Below are 14,108 nucleotides of genomic sequence, written 5' to 3'. Positions count from 1 at the left end.
TTTAATAAAATCAATTAATTAACTAATTCGGTAAAAAAAATCAAAATTTTTGGACTTGATATCGTTTCGTTGGGAGCCCAGTAATTGAAAATGGGCTTTGGAAACACGGGACAGGCCCAATTGGATCTTAGTTGCGGCCTGCGGATACATAAATAGTAACCGTGGGACTGCAGGTACCTGATCATAACCCAAGTACATGAGCGTAAAGCCACGCTAGGGGAGGAAGCAGAGAGCTAAAACCATTTCACGGAGAAACTAATGAGAATGGGCGGAAATTTCGAAGCATAACATCTTCCAACGGTGACGAATCACAACTCACAACTGGATAGTACTATAACTCCTTTCTCTCTTCTCTCTCCCTCGATTTTGCCTCCACACAACTTCGCAGCTCTTTTTTTGCTCAACTTTCTTTCCTCTCCTCCGCTGCCTTCGAGCTCGCTTCTTGACCTCTTCCATGGAGTCCTCCGCTACGCTTCGCTCCTTTCACTGTAACTCTCTCTCTCCTTCTCTATCTCTATCTCTATCTCTCTGCTTGTATGTAATTTAAGTTTATTTCAGTGCTCTGGTTTCGTTGCGTAATGATTTAGGCTTTTGGTGACTGTCGCGAACTTGTTCTTGTTTGATGTTAAATCGAACGCCGATTGAAAATGTTGATTGAGCAGATTGTTTGAAACGTAAGTGCATTATTTCGTAGTTGCAATGTTGAACTATGAGTGAGCCGAGCTCCTCCTTCCGTGAACTCGCATTTCGGCGATAGAATGTAGCTTAAACTTTCCGGATCTGGTGTGCGATTCGTTTGACTATTTAGTTATTTTGAGCTACGGTTATCAACGTGGAACCGGAGTTCTTAGTGTAGGCTTGTTTGCTCATTGCGTGTGATTGTTAGTGTTCTAAACGAAATTCTTTGTGATTATTTCAAGAGGAGGATGCGCCTTTCTTGTATTCTCTTTCGGAAGCCTTGGTATGGTAGCAGGAAGCATACCTTAATTTGCAATTTAGTTTTGTGTATATAGAGATAATGTTTGCTTTCGGCCTATGATTGTCAACAACCTGAGGACGAAAGATTCAAAAGAAAAGTTTACGTGTTACAATTTAATGAGGTTGTTGAAATTATAACATTCTCACGGTTCCTGGATTAATTTTTTTTAAAAGAAACCATTAATGATTGCCGCTTTCATCGTCACTCTTTGTTGCCGGGATATATAACCTATAGATAAGCGCACAATATCTTTGGAATTTCATCGAACTTCTATTATTTCTCTTCATTTTTCTGTTTTTTATTTTATTTATTTGTTTTCATTTTCTTGGTCAAAGATTAGCTTAAGGAACAGCTCACCATGAGTTTCTATAACGAGCATACTATTCTGTGTGATTCCAGATTTGGCAGGTGGTTCACGTCTCCAGTTAATTGAGAAACCTTGTAAAATTTCTGTGTCTAATGTTAATACGTCGTGCATTCAAGGACTATCAGTTTTTGGTAAGCCCGCCCATACTCCAACAAACCAGAAGAGAACAGTGGTATTGTGCACAAAGACGCCTGAAGTTACTGAAACTGCAAAACCCAGTGGTAAGATTTATTGTAGTTGAAGTTTCATTATGGTTGTGTTCTGTGAGTAAATTCTGTTCTTCCTCTGACTTGACAGGCGCTAGCTGTTCTTATCCATTATAGTTAATTTATCACAATAAGGTTTGGGCTAAATGTTGTTTGTAACTTGTGTAGTTTAGGTGCCAAAAATAGACTAAATCTTAATTTCTACAACATGGATCAATAAGTTTTCCTGCAAATATTATGCTTTCTAATGCTAGATACTGGTGTGGCAATTTGTTTAATCATATGCATCCTATTCGTTAGTTTATAAACTTATACCGTTAGGCTCAGTTGGGTAAAATAGCGTCCATATTTCTATTGCATTAAGGAAAAAACTAGAGGTATAAACTGGTTTTAAGAACAATTATAGGCAGGAAATTGAAGTCATGCTGTCTCCCCCATCCAAGACTAGATTCTCCCTAACAACCCTTGTCACTTCCCTCCCCTCTTGTACAGAATTCTCTGTCTCTAACTAGCTCCTTATTCTAGGGCTCGGTCTCATTCTAAGAAATCCATGCAGGCAAATACAAAATTGCCCCTCCAAAATTAACCTGGCCTTACTAAATATTCATATACTTCTTTGTCAGGTATGTCAAACGCACCAAGTGCTAAGGACGAACTCCTACTTAAGTAGAATGAAACCATACCCTTACTGAAGATGACTTTAATAGTAAATCATGTGTTTCATCCTTGGTGAACATCTTGGTCTTTTAGTTGTAATTTTACTATTCTTCTTTTAACTACAACTATTGAAGGTTCTGTATATTTTGCACTGAAAACATATATAGGCATTGATCAACTATTCAGGTAGATTCTTTATTGGCTTTTAAACCTTCAACTTGATATCAACAGATAGCGTACTCCAAAGTTCAGTACAGAAGAAGCCTGCAACAAATGCAACATTTCCTAATGGATTTGAAGTGAGTTCAAATTTAATCTTGTGTTCCCGTTTTTTTCCTAATGAATAGCAGACAGTTTTCATTGGGTTTCCATTAGTAACCAGTAGAACTTCATCTGAAACTATAATGACAAGAAACTTGCTGAAATTCATATGTTATGCACTTCTCCTTCATGGTTTATATACACATGTGATGAACCTTGCAATATGGTACTGAATTAGAGTGTCGTGGCCATCTGCTGAATGGAAAAGGCCTTGGAATTATGCCCATTATATCAAAAAAGGGTTTTCTTTTTCTTGCTGAGTGTATTTGTCAGTAATTTCCGAAGGACATTCTTAGAGTTTGTGAAGTTCGAATATTCTTTTCCAGCAGTTGGTTAGTTAAATGTTGCAGTTGAAATCTGATGATATCATTTAAAATTTGTTTCTTAATAGTAATATTGTCTTTGAACAATTACATTCGATCATTCCAAATCAAACTGACTTATCTACTGTTTGAAATCATCAGGCATTGGTACTGGAGGTCTGTGATGAAACAGAGATCGCTGAACTAAAACTAAAGGTGTAGTACAATGCTTTTAAATATTTAGACAGCCATGCAGTGCCAAGAGTTTTTTCAGTTTATCTTTCACCTGATATCATAATTTTCAAAAGAATGAAAAGAACGCGAAGCGGAGTTGATGAGTCTTCTTCTTCTTCCTCAGCATCGCTCCTTCTTCAATTCCCTCTTACAGTATACCAATCTAAAAAAAAGAATGAAAAGAACACTGTACAAGAGACTCTTAGAATGACATTTACATTACATGGTTGTTCAACCAATGAAAAAACAGATGCATTTTGAATTGGTTGAATTCTCTTGGACTAAGTTTCTGGGACATAAAGATGTAGTTTATTCATTTTTTACTTGTATCGATTTGTCTTCTGTTATCTATTATAGGTTGGAGAGTTTGAAATGCATTTGAAGCGTAATATTGGAGTCGTAAAAGCTCCCATGTCTGCCATTTCTCCAACAATACCCCCACCAATTCCATCTAAACCCATGGTTGAGTCTGCTCCTACTGCACCTGCACCTCCAAAATCTTCTCCAGAGAAAAAAACTCCTTTCGCCAATTTTCCCTTTGAGAAGTCATCAAAGCTAGCAGCTCTGGAGGCATCTGGATCAAAAGGATATATTCTAGTATCTTCTCCTACGGTATGTAATGCATTAATGTGTACGGTTATGCTTCATCTAAAAAGAAAGAAGAGGAAAATCTGAGAAACCCTGGCATTATTTTAACACAAATTTTGCTTGTCCTTTCACTAGGTCGGAACATTCCGAAGGGGCAGGACAGTTAAAGGAAAGAAGCAGCCTCCTATCTGCAAAGAGGTATTGCTTTCATGCCTAATTTTTATCTTCAACAACATTTTTAACTGTCAAATTATTGAATCTAGGGGAGAGGATCGTGCCACTTTATTTAAACCTTAGATAGTCTGGATCTTCCTATACTTTGGGAGAAAAGGAAAATCAAACTGACTGAAATAGCCATGCCAATTTATTCTTGATACATATAAATCCGGGTGAGGGGGGAAGCGTGAATCGGTTTCAGCTGGGATTGTTTGTGCTACTGATAAAAAAATTGTGATTTGAAGGTCAACGAATTATTAGAGCTGCTGCAACTAGAACTGCATTTTCCGATTTCTCAGTTCATATGAAACGACGGTCGATGCATGAATCATTAACCCACCTTCATAATAAAGCCAGTAAATAAGTTCTTACTATCTCAAACTAGCACTATATTTTCTGATTTCTCAGTTCATATGAAACGTGTAATTGACGGGATGCATGAATCATCAAACCACCTTCATAATAAAGCTAGAAATTAAGTTCTTACTATCTAAAATTCATGATAACATGTTTACGACTTTTCAAATTCTTTCCCAATTTTAGTTTTACATTTTAAGTCATTTTGAGCAATTCACATAGTTCATGGTTTGGTCATTTAAGTCATTTTGGTGGCTTCTTCCATGCACAGAATGACGTAATAAAGGAAGGACAAGTAATTGGATATGTGGAACAGTTTGGCACTCAACTTCCTGTAAAGGTATATGTGAACCTTCCAATGCAATATTGTTTGGGCCAAACCTCTATGGCATCCATTAATACTAATTTTCACCCTCAATTCGTTGTCGTGCAGACAGACGTGGCTGGAGAAGTATTGCAGATTCTCTTCAGGGAAGGAGGTATGTTTATTCTATGTATCCTGGCAGTTAAAAAGTGTTACATGACATTCCTAGACTTGCGAAATTCCTCTAAATCTCAAACAAGTTTCAACCTTGGAGTTTATTGAGAGAGTTCCTCTTAATTTTATTTCTGGTTTGCAGAAGCTGTTGGCTACGGGGACCCCCTCATTGCTATCTTGCCAGCATTCCATGGAATCAAGTGATGATCAAGGTTTGCAGATTTCTGGTTTCAATTATTCTTTTCGCGTACTGTCTCTACTAAAAATGTGGTTACACAATGGGGGCTTAATTGCTGATACGTACTTTGTGTAGGTTTTTGGGTTTTATTACAATAAAGATCTAATCAACCTACGAATGCTTTTTGGATGACCAATTTTTGTTTTTAATTTTTCTACTTTGCATTTTAAAAGCAAAAATCAAGCATCTTTCGAACCTTTTTTTCCTTCTAAGAATTAGAGAAGCAAAGCATGTCTGTATGATAGCAATTTATGTTTTCTGTTTTTTTATTTTTTTTTTCAAAAGTTAGAAAGAGATGGAAGGAAAGAAAAGTTATAGAGAAACATTTAGATAGAGAAATATTCGCCTGGTTTAAGAAAGGTGAAGAGATTTATATATGAGATTTGGAAGGGAGTAAAGGTGGTTATAGAGAGAGAAGTAAGTTGGAGAAAGACAATGTTATTATGCAGTGTCTGGAAGAAAATGTGGGGTCTTGAGAGATGAATACCAATTTCTAAATTAAGAATCTGAACTTGTTTCTAAGAATGGGTAAAATATAATAAAGAGATTGTGAATAAACCATCATAATTAAAAAAAAGAAATGAAACAATTTCTTTAGTATGTTTTTATCAATTCTTAGAAACACATTTGACTTTTTAGTCAAACTTTAGAACAATTTTTTTAAACTAGTTTCTTTAGTTTTCAAATTTTAAGAATGTAGATGCAAAATAAAGAAACATATAGGTAAACTAAACACAAAATTGTTATCACTGATTTTTTTCTTTTTTTAGGAAAAGATAAATTAAAAAAACCAAATTATAATCTATTATTCGATAATTTTGGTTACAAATTTTCGTTTCTAAAAGAGTTTGACATTTTTTGTTTTTTATTTTTAAATTTCGAAACTTCACTGCCTCTATACTTCCTCTTCGCAAAACCTTCATTTCGCCATAAAGTGATCTGAGACCCATTAAATAATACAATATGATAGATAATGATGCGATTAATATGAAACTGTCCCCATATTATCACAAAACTAAAATTCGAAGGATATGTTTTGAGTAACCATAGAAAGAAGGGATAGTTAGAAGGCTGCAAACAAAAAACCCATTAAGCATTTCCCGCCATCTACCTACCTAACTTTTTACAAAAATTCACATTAAACGATGACCTGTAACAATTCTTAATTTTCTTACGTGCATTATTTACTAGTCCCAAAACGCCCATATATTCCTCTACCATCTAATTCTGAACTTACATGACGACGGCAGAGAAAAAACATCTTTTGCCAAATGCCCTTAGGTTGGTCAACTCCCAACCTCGCTCCTCGTTGTAACACTCCACCTGTTGAAAGATTTGCGTAAAAATGAAAATTCATTTTCATTCATGAAATAAGGTTGGTTCCATAGGGCCAGAAACAACAATTATAAACGACATACCGTTTCCGAAAATTCCTTGTTTTTCGTACCACCTAAAACGTAGATTGTATCTCCAATCACGGCATTAGCAGAGTAGCCCCTCGGTTCATTCATGGGCGCTGTTATCGTCCATGAACCACGACGAGGGTCAAATACCTCGACAGTAGGGATGAAGCTATCTCCACTGTATCCACCCAATGCATATCTGCAAAGGAAAAAAAAAACCCCCTCCGTGATGGTGATTAGTTTGAAAAGAAATTAATGTATTTTATACAATATTCTTAAAAGTACGGTAGTTTTATGAATGTCAATTTCGCTGTATGTTTAACAAATTGTTTTACGTGTTCAAGAAAAAAACAAATTGTTTTATTTGTAATAAAGTAAAAGGGTAGTTATTTAATTGAAATCATATATTCAGGAAACCCTTTTATATTAATTATTATATTTTTGTCAAAACGCGTAGCTAATTAGCATATATTTACAACGAAGAAGTTGAGAGTTCGATCCCCACCCCACGTGTTGTACTAAAAAAATATATATTATATTTTTCCTTTTTATATTTGTTCCTAAAAATAAATGATTTTTATACTCAGAAAATTTCACTAAAAGCACGTAACATATTTTAAAAAATATTATTAAAATATGTAATCTTAAAAAAGAATCCGATATTTCACCTCTAATACTGATAATTAACTTTTAAAAACTATACATGCCTATAATGCGAAGTAAAGTGGACAAGAAAGCTTACAGTTTTTCGTTGAGTACAGCCAAACAATGGCATCCCCTCTTTGTAGACATACTCGCAATTTCTCTCCACGATTTCTCCCGCGGGTCCAATATTTCTACTGACCTAAGGAAGAAGATATCATGTCAAACTCAAATTCTCACGGGATTCCAGCAATTTCTACTCCATAAACTCTTATTATCATTGGCTGTGTACTCTTTTGGAATACCAGACGAAAAATTTAATTTTATTATCAGTGTCGAGCAAAGGAGAATAGAAGCGATGCCTCAAAACATCCACGATTCAATAAATAGCAAGTGAAACTGCAAGCATCTCAAAGGAAAAATTACACAGCCAAAATGAAGTCAATTCAAGCGAAGATGGTAATTAAGCAGAGAATTCATTAATGCATATGCATATCCAATACTAAAATGAATGTAGGCTTACTGCAAGTAGTTCTTCCCATCAAATCCTCCCACAGCATAGAGAATGCCATTAAGTTCCCCAGCAGCAAGAGCAAATCTCTAGTTAAATTAGACTTCTGTTAGAACATGCCTCGAGACAAAATTCTGAAACTTTGTAATCTAAAACTAGGAAGAGTAAAAGGTAAAATCTTCATATAGAAAACTACAGTAAATGCCATAACATGGTTACTTGTCGTTAAAGATGGAAGCACTAGTGGCTCCATAATCTCTGATAAAAGCTTACAAGTTACACAAATTAATTAAAGAATAAAAGATAAGAATTTCACAACACCATTTCTTTGCTTAACAGAACACTTATCTAGCAGTTCTTATTTTTCGCAGAAGTTATAAAAACATTTGTAAGGAAATACCTCATGTCTCATCGATGGAGTTTGGATCCACCTTCCAGCATCTAAATCCAACATTTCTACTTCTGAGAAACATTCAACTCCATTTCCACCACCAATTGCAAAAATCTTATTATTTAAAGATACACCGGCCAAACTTCCCTTCTCCCGATTCAATGAGGGTCGACTAACCCACTGATGATTTTCTAGGTTATATGATTCAACTACGTATAAGAAAAATTACAATATCATTAAAATAGGTTAAAAGAATCTACATAAATAAATGACTGAAAAAGCTTCAAACAAATACCTGTATCATACCACACTTTTCCATTGGCACCACCAAGAACATAAATTTCACCATCTAACTTAGCTGTTGAGGCATGTGAACGCACAGATTTCATTGCAGGAAGAGATTCCATAATATCCCTGAAAGGATAATAGCAATTCATAGTTGATAACCAACAAGAACCATCAAAACCTCCCACTATCAATATAGATTCTTCAAGGTTTGCATGAATCTCTTCAGTTGACTGAAGCTCTTTTCCTTCCATGCTGCTTTTCTTAGGATTCATATCACTTTCTAACATCTCACACCGGCTGTTTAAACTTTGAATTTCAATTTTTGATCCAGCCTGTATTGCAACATAATTCAGCCTCTAGTAAATCATGAAGATTAAGTTTGAAAGAGGCGTAAACAAATTAGCATAACTCCAATTTAAAGAGAGTATACAATTACAGAAGTGAATAACATAGAAGCATCATCATGGGAGATAAGTCCTACCAGCTCCTGCTGCAGTAAATTGATTTTCTGAACTTGTTTATCGTGTAACAACTTCAGCTCTCTGACTTCTGCTAATAACTTTAGTGAATTGAAAACCAAGAAGAATATATCAGAGTAAAAAAACACAGACTGGTACATACGCTGGGGATCAAAACAAAGAAGTGTCATAAAAAGGGTGCTCAAGTACCTGAGTAACAAGCTGACGATCAGAACTCAAATTCACATCTATATTGGCTCCTAAAGAATTGTTCGCTGTTCTCTCCCAATGCATTCGAACGTCCTCATCATAAGTGTCCTCAAACAATATCTCTTCATCACCCTTAGAAAGAGCATTTCCTTCCATATTTTCTGCTACATCTTTAAGGTTTGAATAAGGAAGATTCACCTCCAAAGCAATTGACTTGTACTCTTCACTTTCAACTTTGACTTCAAAATAGGAAGAGTCTATTTCATTACTTGATATGAAGAATTCAGGTTCTTCAATTTCTCTGTCTTCCAGAACCACTGGTGGGAGCTTCACAAGACTTACTTTCTTCTTCAGAAGAACGCGATGTACAAGAAGGCTCCTCCCACCCATAGCTAGAAGGATTTGAACTAGAAAGATTCAATTCAGATGTTGGTTTCTCAAAATTCAATATCCTCTTTCGCAACAGTAGGAGAGACTTTGAACAAGGAGCTCCACTTTTTCTTTGAATCTGGACAAGTAACACTTATGTTTGAAGAAAATACCGAACTATTGGTGCTGTCTTCTCTTACATTGATAGTTTGGAAAGTTTTCAATGAACTGCTCGCTCTGTTCAATGGGGAAACAGTCGTCAAGATTGGTGAAGATGAAAATAAAGCAATCAACCTGTCTGTCTGCCTTTGGTCCAGTTCAAACCAAAAAAGCTTTGACTCGTAATAATTGTCAGAAATGATAGGCCTAAACTGATCTTCCAGCAAGGGGTGGCATTGCATCCGGGTCTTAAATTTAACCTTATCAACAAAATAGTAAGAGATCCTCAATTATGAGCATCCAACAATGTTACACAAGACGAAGCATCTCCATTACACATAAAGATACCTGTGCAGAATATGGAGTATAATCCATACCGTCATCAGTCCAAGCATATGGACTAATATACTGATTGCCTCGGCTAGTAGCCTCAAATATACGAATCTATTTGTGACCAATTACATATATCAAAGGAGCAATTATTACAAGAAAGGCAAGGAAGATTCAAGAGGCTTTCACACTGCACCTTCAAAAGCTTGTTAATGCACAAGAACCAACAAAGAGTTTTGAGCCCGAATTTATTCATAATGTTACTTCAATGAGTCAAGAAGAGAATGGAGCAAAGATGGCACGGGAAAAGTTGTCTATTTTGAGAGATGGCACGGAGGACAAAAAAAGTGTGCAGATTCGTGAACAGGTGCCTTTGCAGATTGCACCTCTTTGGAGTTTGTGAAGTCAAAAGTTGTCAAACCATATCCAAATGTGAAGCGCCTCCTACAGCACATAGATAAGACCATTTGAAGCATGACTACGTTTTCTGATCCGCATTTAAGTGTCTAGAATGATTTGCAATCAAGTTTTAATTTGCATTAAGTAGTATTTTGAAAAACTTTTGGTGTTCTTATGTTGAACGACCATTTGGCCTATTTAAAGGCTTGTAATGCTCTTGTTATGGATAACTTAAGATTAAAACATATTGAAATTCAAGAACTTTTGTTCCTTAACACTTTTGGTGTTGCTTCTTTCAAATCTTGCTTTAGGTTTGATGTTAAACCGATTCATTGGATTAGTATCGATCAAGCTAATTCTGGAGTGAGTCGTCTTAGGATCTAGGAGTGTATATCGTAGATTCTAAGTCCGATCTAAGAGTGATTCATCTTCTAACCTTACTCTTGGTTGGAATCATTCGGTAAGTTAGTCGTTTTTGTGAATGTTTGCAAGGATCCTAGAAGGACCTCTAGCTTTGTAAACACGAGCAACCTTGGTGCTTATCACCTCCTGTCACTGTAGTTAAAGAGAAACAGAGGCAAACCAGGATCGATATTTCATACATAAGAGAAATGTGGAGCCGGCAATCCTATTCAAGAAATTAAAAAGTATCACAAAACCTATTTGTTATTGAATATTAAAAAAGGACAGTAAAATTTGAAAATAAATGGTTGATCAGCAAAGGAAGTGGCCAGCAAACCAAACAATTGTTCGGATAGACATTCTTGCATTGTGCTGTGCTTGCAACCAAAAATAACTCCAGCCAATTTACTCTTTTCCGAGATTCCTGGCGGTGACACTGCCATTTAACGTACAAAGAGGCAGGGATTTTTCCTGCATTGTACAGGTCCGAGTATTCCTCCCAGCGCCCATCTGCGATTGATGAAAAAATCCACGATAAGTAAAAGGTTTCAAGAATAAGGAAACTTATCTCAGGAAGCTACTGTATAACAGTCCATATATCTTATTTAAGGATCGAAAATCATACTCCCGCATTCGTTCAAGATCATCAAATTAAATAAAATGCCGAAGAGAGCAAGTCTGAATCAGCCAAACAACGTTGCCTAAGGAATGATTAAATATACTTGTCCAGAAACAGTAGAGTTGCAAGATGAACATATACTTGAAAATACAACTTGAAGCAGAGGCGAGGTGTACGAAACTCAACAAAAGATACTCCTGAGTAAGAAATCGTCGCACGTCTATAGTAGAGTACAAAGAAAAGTAGAAAATAATATCGAAAACCATAAAATAAAAAAATAAAAAATCTTCGGCTAACAAATTATGCTCAGCGAATGATCAAATAGACTTGACTAAAACAATAGAGTCGCAATGCGAGTTACTTCGGAGGTGGAAGATGAACATGATGCATTTGCTTGAAAACAAAACTGAAGAAAAGGCTAAAAGATGTACGAAACTCACCGGAGAAAAACAAGAAATCGTTAGACTCGACGGAAAACTTCTCGCCGACGGCCAAAGAACGATTTGACGGAAATGAAAGACGCGAGAGGTTTTGACACTCTCTGATGGACGAAGACGGACGGTTTAGTAAATGCTCAGGAAATTACGATTTTACCCTTTCAATTGCTGGAAATCTTCACTTCCCCCTCTGCTATACTTAGTAGGCTGTAGGCCTAATCTTGAAAAGTTAAAATAGTAAAATAGCTACAAAAGAGGAAGTTTGTCAGGTTTCATGATTCCTAATTAAAATTTGCATGACTCTTCCTCTTCCATATAACCATTCTTTTTTTTGGTTTGTTTTTAATTTGTAAATTGTAAACACCATTATCTAATTTAATTTGAAGCGGTAGTATAAATAATATATATATATATATATATATATATATATATATATATTATAAGGTTTAAAATTTTATAAAAATGACATAAATTACAAACTTATACAAGTGACCAACCAAAAGTCACTTTTGGAATGTTAAAGAAAATAGAAATATTAATATTTCTATAAATACATATTTTCATTTACTATAATTCTCTTTTGTTTCATTTTTTAAGTGTAAAAAATAAAAACATATGATTTATCTTGTTGATGGGTACCGTGGTAATTAGCATATATTCCTCTTTAAGTTAGAAGTTAGAATCCTCATACGTCATTGATGCTCTCTCTATGATTTCTCTCCTCCTTTGGTATTGCCTTCTTACAATTTCTCTCGATTGACATCCTCTTCTCTTTATAATTTTCATTGACAGGCTCTCATTGGTAAAGATGAATGCAGCACTAAGAAAACCTTCGTTACACTGAAATGCTTTTGCTCCAATCTAATTAATCATCAAGAGGAAATGAAAAGTTTCATAAGAACAAACAAAAACAAGTAATCTCCAGTTGGCATGTTCATCATGTGTGGCTATTATGCTATTATTGCATTTTAATTTATAATTACAATGGTTCTAAAACAATGTTTATAACGGGTAGTAAATGAAATTTTTGTTAAGTTGGTTTTTCAAACATATAAGACTTATATGTTGAACTAAATGACCCTTTGTATTCTAACAATCGAACAAAAGAACCACAAACTTAATTTGATTGATGATTGAATTGAAAATGTATTTGAAAAATATGTAAATTCAAATTTGAGAAGAGAAATAGGTAATTATCTCATTTCCAAATGAATTCGATTAATGAAGGACACTAAAGAAGTAGTCAAAAGTTTACAATTAAAGTTTGATACTAAAGAAGTAGTCAAAAGTTTACAATTAAAGTTTGACACTAAAAAAGTAGTCAAAAGTTTACAATTAAAGTTTACTTTATATATTCAAATAATTTCCATCAATCTTCATTCAAGAAAAAAAAAATATTTTTTGGATATTTCCATCGATATTTTCATGAGTAAAATGGTCATATTATTATCTTTAATGGTTAAAAGTGATCAACTATAGGCTAATTAAGCTACAATTCATGTTTTATTTGCTAATTAAAAAAATTCCATGTATTTTCATTACTTTTGTAGAAATATCTGGCGACATCGACATTTCATTCAAACCTTGAAAATAGTAATAAAGTTGTACTAAAAAGATATATAGTAATGCAAAAGTACTACTGTAAACAGTCAAAAAAAATTTCATTAGGGTCAGAGGTGAAGCAAATTATTTTCATTTTTAGTAAGAATCAAGAATGCCTTTTTTAGTACAAAATTATAAGGGTGCATTTGGTTGATAATAAAAAAATAGAAATTTGAGAACAATGAAAACCATAGCTGTATTCTTTGTTTTCAGTGTTTTCACATATGTGTTTGATAGTAGATTTAGTAATTGAATCTCAATTTAAAAAATTGTTCAATATGTGTTTAGTAATATATTTGTAAACTAGAGGTGGTTGCAAACTAAATTTTAGTTTAATCTAAACTTATATTAATTAATTTATTAACATTTTTTTATGAATTTTGTATAATTGTTATTTTACAAGGTTATATAATTTAGAATACATTATATTTTACATGTTTTAATTTTAACAAATATAAAATGAGTTTATAATATGAAGTAATATATTTATCAAAGTTCTTATCATTTTTAATGTAATTCTGCATCTTCAAAATTTCAAATTCTGAATCTGAAAACATAAAAAAATCGTTTTTAGGAATCACAGAATCCGAAAACAGTTTTAAAAACAAATATCCAAAATCCTGTCAAACGCGTATTCCTGGATCCATTTGATTTAGTGAATCTGAAAACAAAAAAACAGAATCCGAGTGGACATCGTGGAGTTTTTTGCTTTATTTTACATTTCCTAAAAAAAGAAAAAGAAAAAAAAAAAGCTAGATTGCATGGGTAAGAATAAAAAATGTCTTTTATGTGTACAAATTTTTCAGTTTTTTATTAAGTGTAAGTAGATTGTATGGGTAAAAATGAAGAATGATTTTTGTCAGCTCTTAAGAAAGTTGATTTTGTTTCCTCCATTAAAAAAGAATTCAATATTTTTTCAAATGAAAATCTAATATAGTCTATTTT

The 14,108-nt window shown here is 34.1% G+C and overlaps 1 protein-coding gene and 1 pseudogene across 3 annotated transcripts; one reads left to right on the top strand and one right to left on the bottom strand.

Moving 5' to 3' along the window:
- The first annotated feature begins 229 nt into the window (after window positions 1-229).
- LOC111006634 (biotin/lipoyl attachment domain-containing protein) lies at window positions 230-5,079 on the top strand. Of its 2 annotated transcripts, XM_022278661.2 has the most exons (9): window positions 232-488; window positions 1,379-1,567; window positions 2,441-2,508; window positions 2,995-3,048; window positions 3,424-3,678; window positions 3,790-3,852; window positions 4,499-4,567; window positions 4,661-4,706; window positions 4,848-5,079. In XM_022278661.2, exons 1-9 carry the CDS (start codon window positions 455-457, stop codon window positions 4,907-4,909), a joined length of 840 nt encoding a protein of 279 aa, XP_022134353.1. In that variant the 5' UTR covers window positions 232-454; the 3' UTR covers window positions 4,910-5,079. The 2 variants fall into 2 exon arrangements, with proteins under 2 accessions (XP_087979404.1, XP_022134353.1); XM_088123278.1 differs by lacking the exons at window positions 4,499-4,567; window positions 4,661-4,706; window positions 4,848-5,079 and adding an exon at window positions 4,116-4,193 and having other exon boundaries at window positions 230-488.
- Window positions 5,080-5,888: 809 nt separating this feature from the next.
- Window positions 5,889-11,015, bottom strand: LOC111006183 (uncharacterized; annotated as a pseudogene). The gene is made up of 11 exons (XR_015790354.1): window positions 10,843-11,015; window positions 10,628-10,731; window positions 9,723-9,818; window positions 8,847-9,634; window positions 8,660-8,737; window positions 8,186-8,510; window positions 7,900-8,099; window positions 7,512-7,588; window positions 7,089-7,190; window positions 6,362-6,545; window positions 5,889-6,266 (listed from the first exon to the last, which is right to left on the bottom strand). The product of XR_015790354.1 is annotated as an uncharacterized LOC111006183 (transcript).
- Between the last annotated feature and the right edge of the window lie 3,093 nt (window positions 11,016-14,108).

Source organism: Momordica charantia (genome assembly GCF_013281855.1).
Source record: "Momordica charantia cultivar OHB3-1 chromosome 4 unlocalized genomic scaffold, Mcharantia_2.0 BLBB01000004.1, whole genome shotgun sequence".
NCBI lineage: Eukaryota > Viridiplantae > Streptophyta > Magnoliopsida > Cucurbitales > Cucurbitaceae > Momordica > Momordica charantia.
The sequence above is the reverse complement of the archived record's forward strand: the minus strand, read 5'-3'. Positions and strand labels throughout refer to the sequence as shown.

Excerpts from the sequence above, each read along its gene's own strand:
- LOC111006634 (XM_022278661.2), top strand. The coding sequence starts at position 455 with ATGGAGTCCTCCGCTACGCTTCGCTCCTTTCACT. Across the intron at positions 2,509-2,994 it reads CATTTCCTAATGGATTTGAA|GCATTGGTACTGGAGGTCTG; the intron begins GTGAGTTCAAAT and ends TGAAATCATCAG. Across the intron at positions 3,679-3,789 it reads TTCTAGTATCTTCTCCTACG|GTCGGAACATTCCGAAGGGG; the intron begins GTATGTAATGCA and ends TCCTTTCACTAG.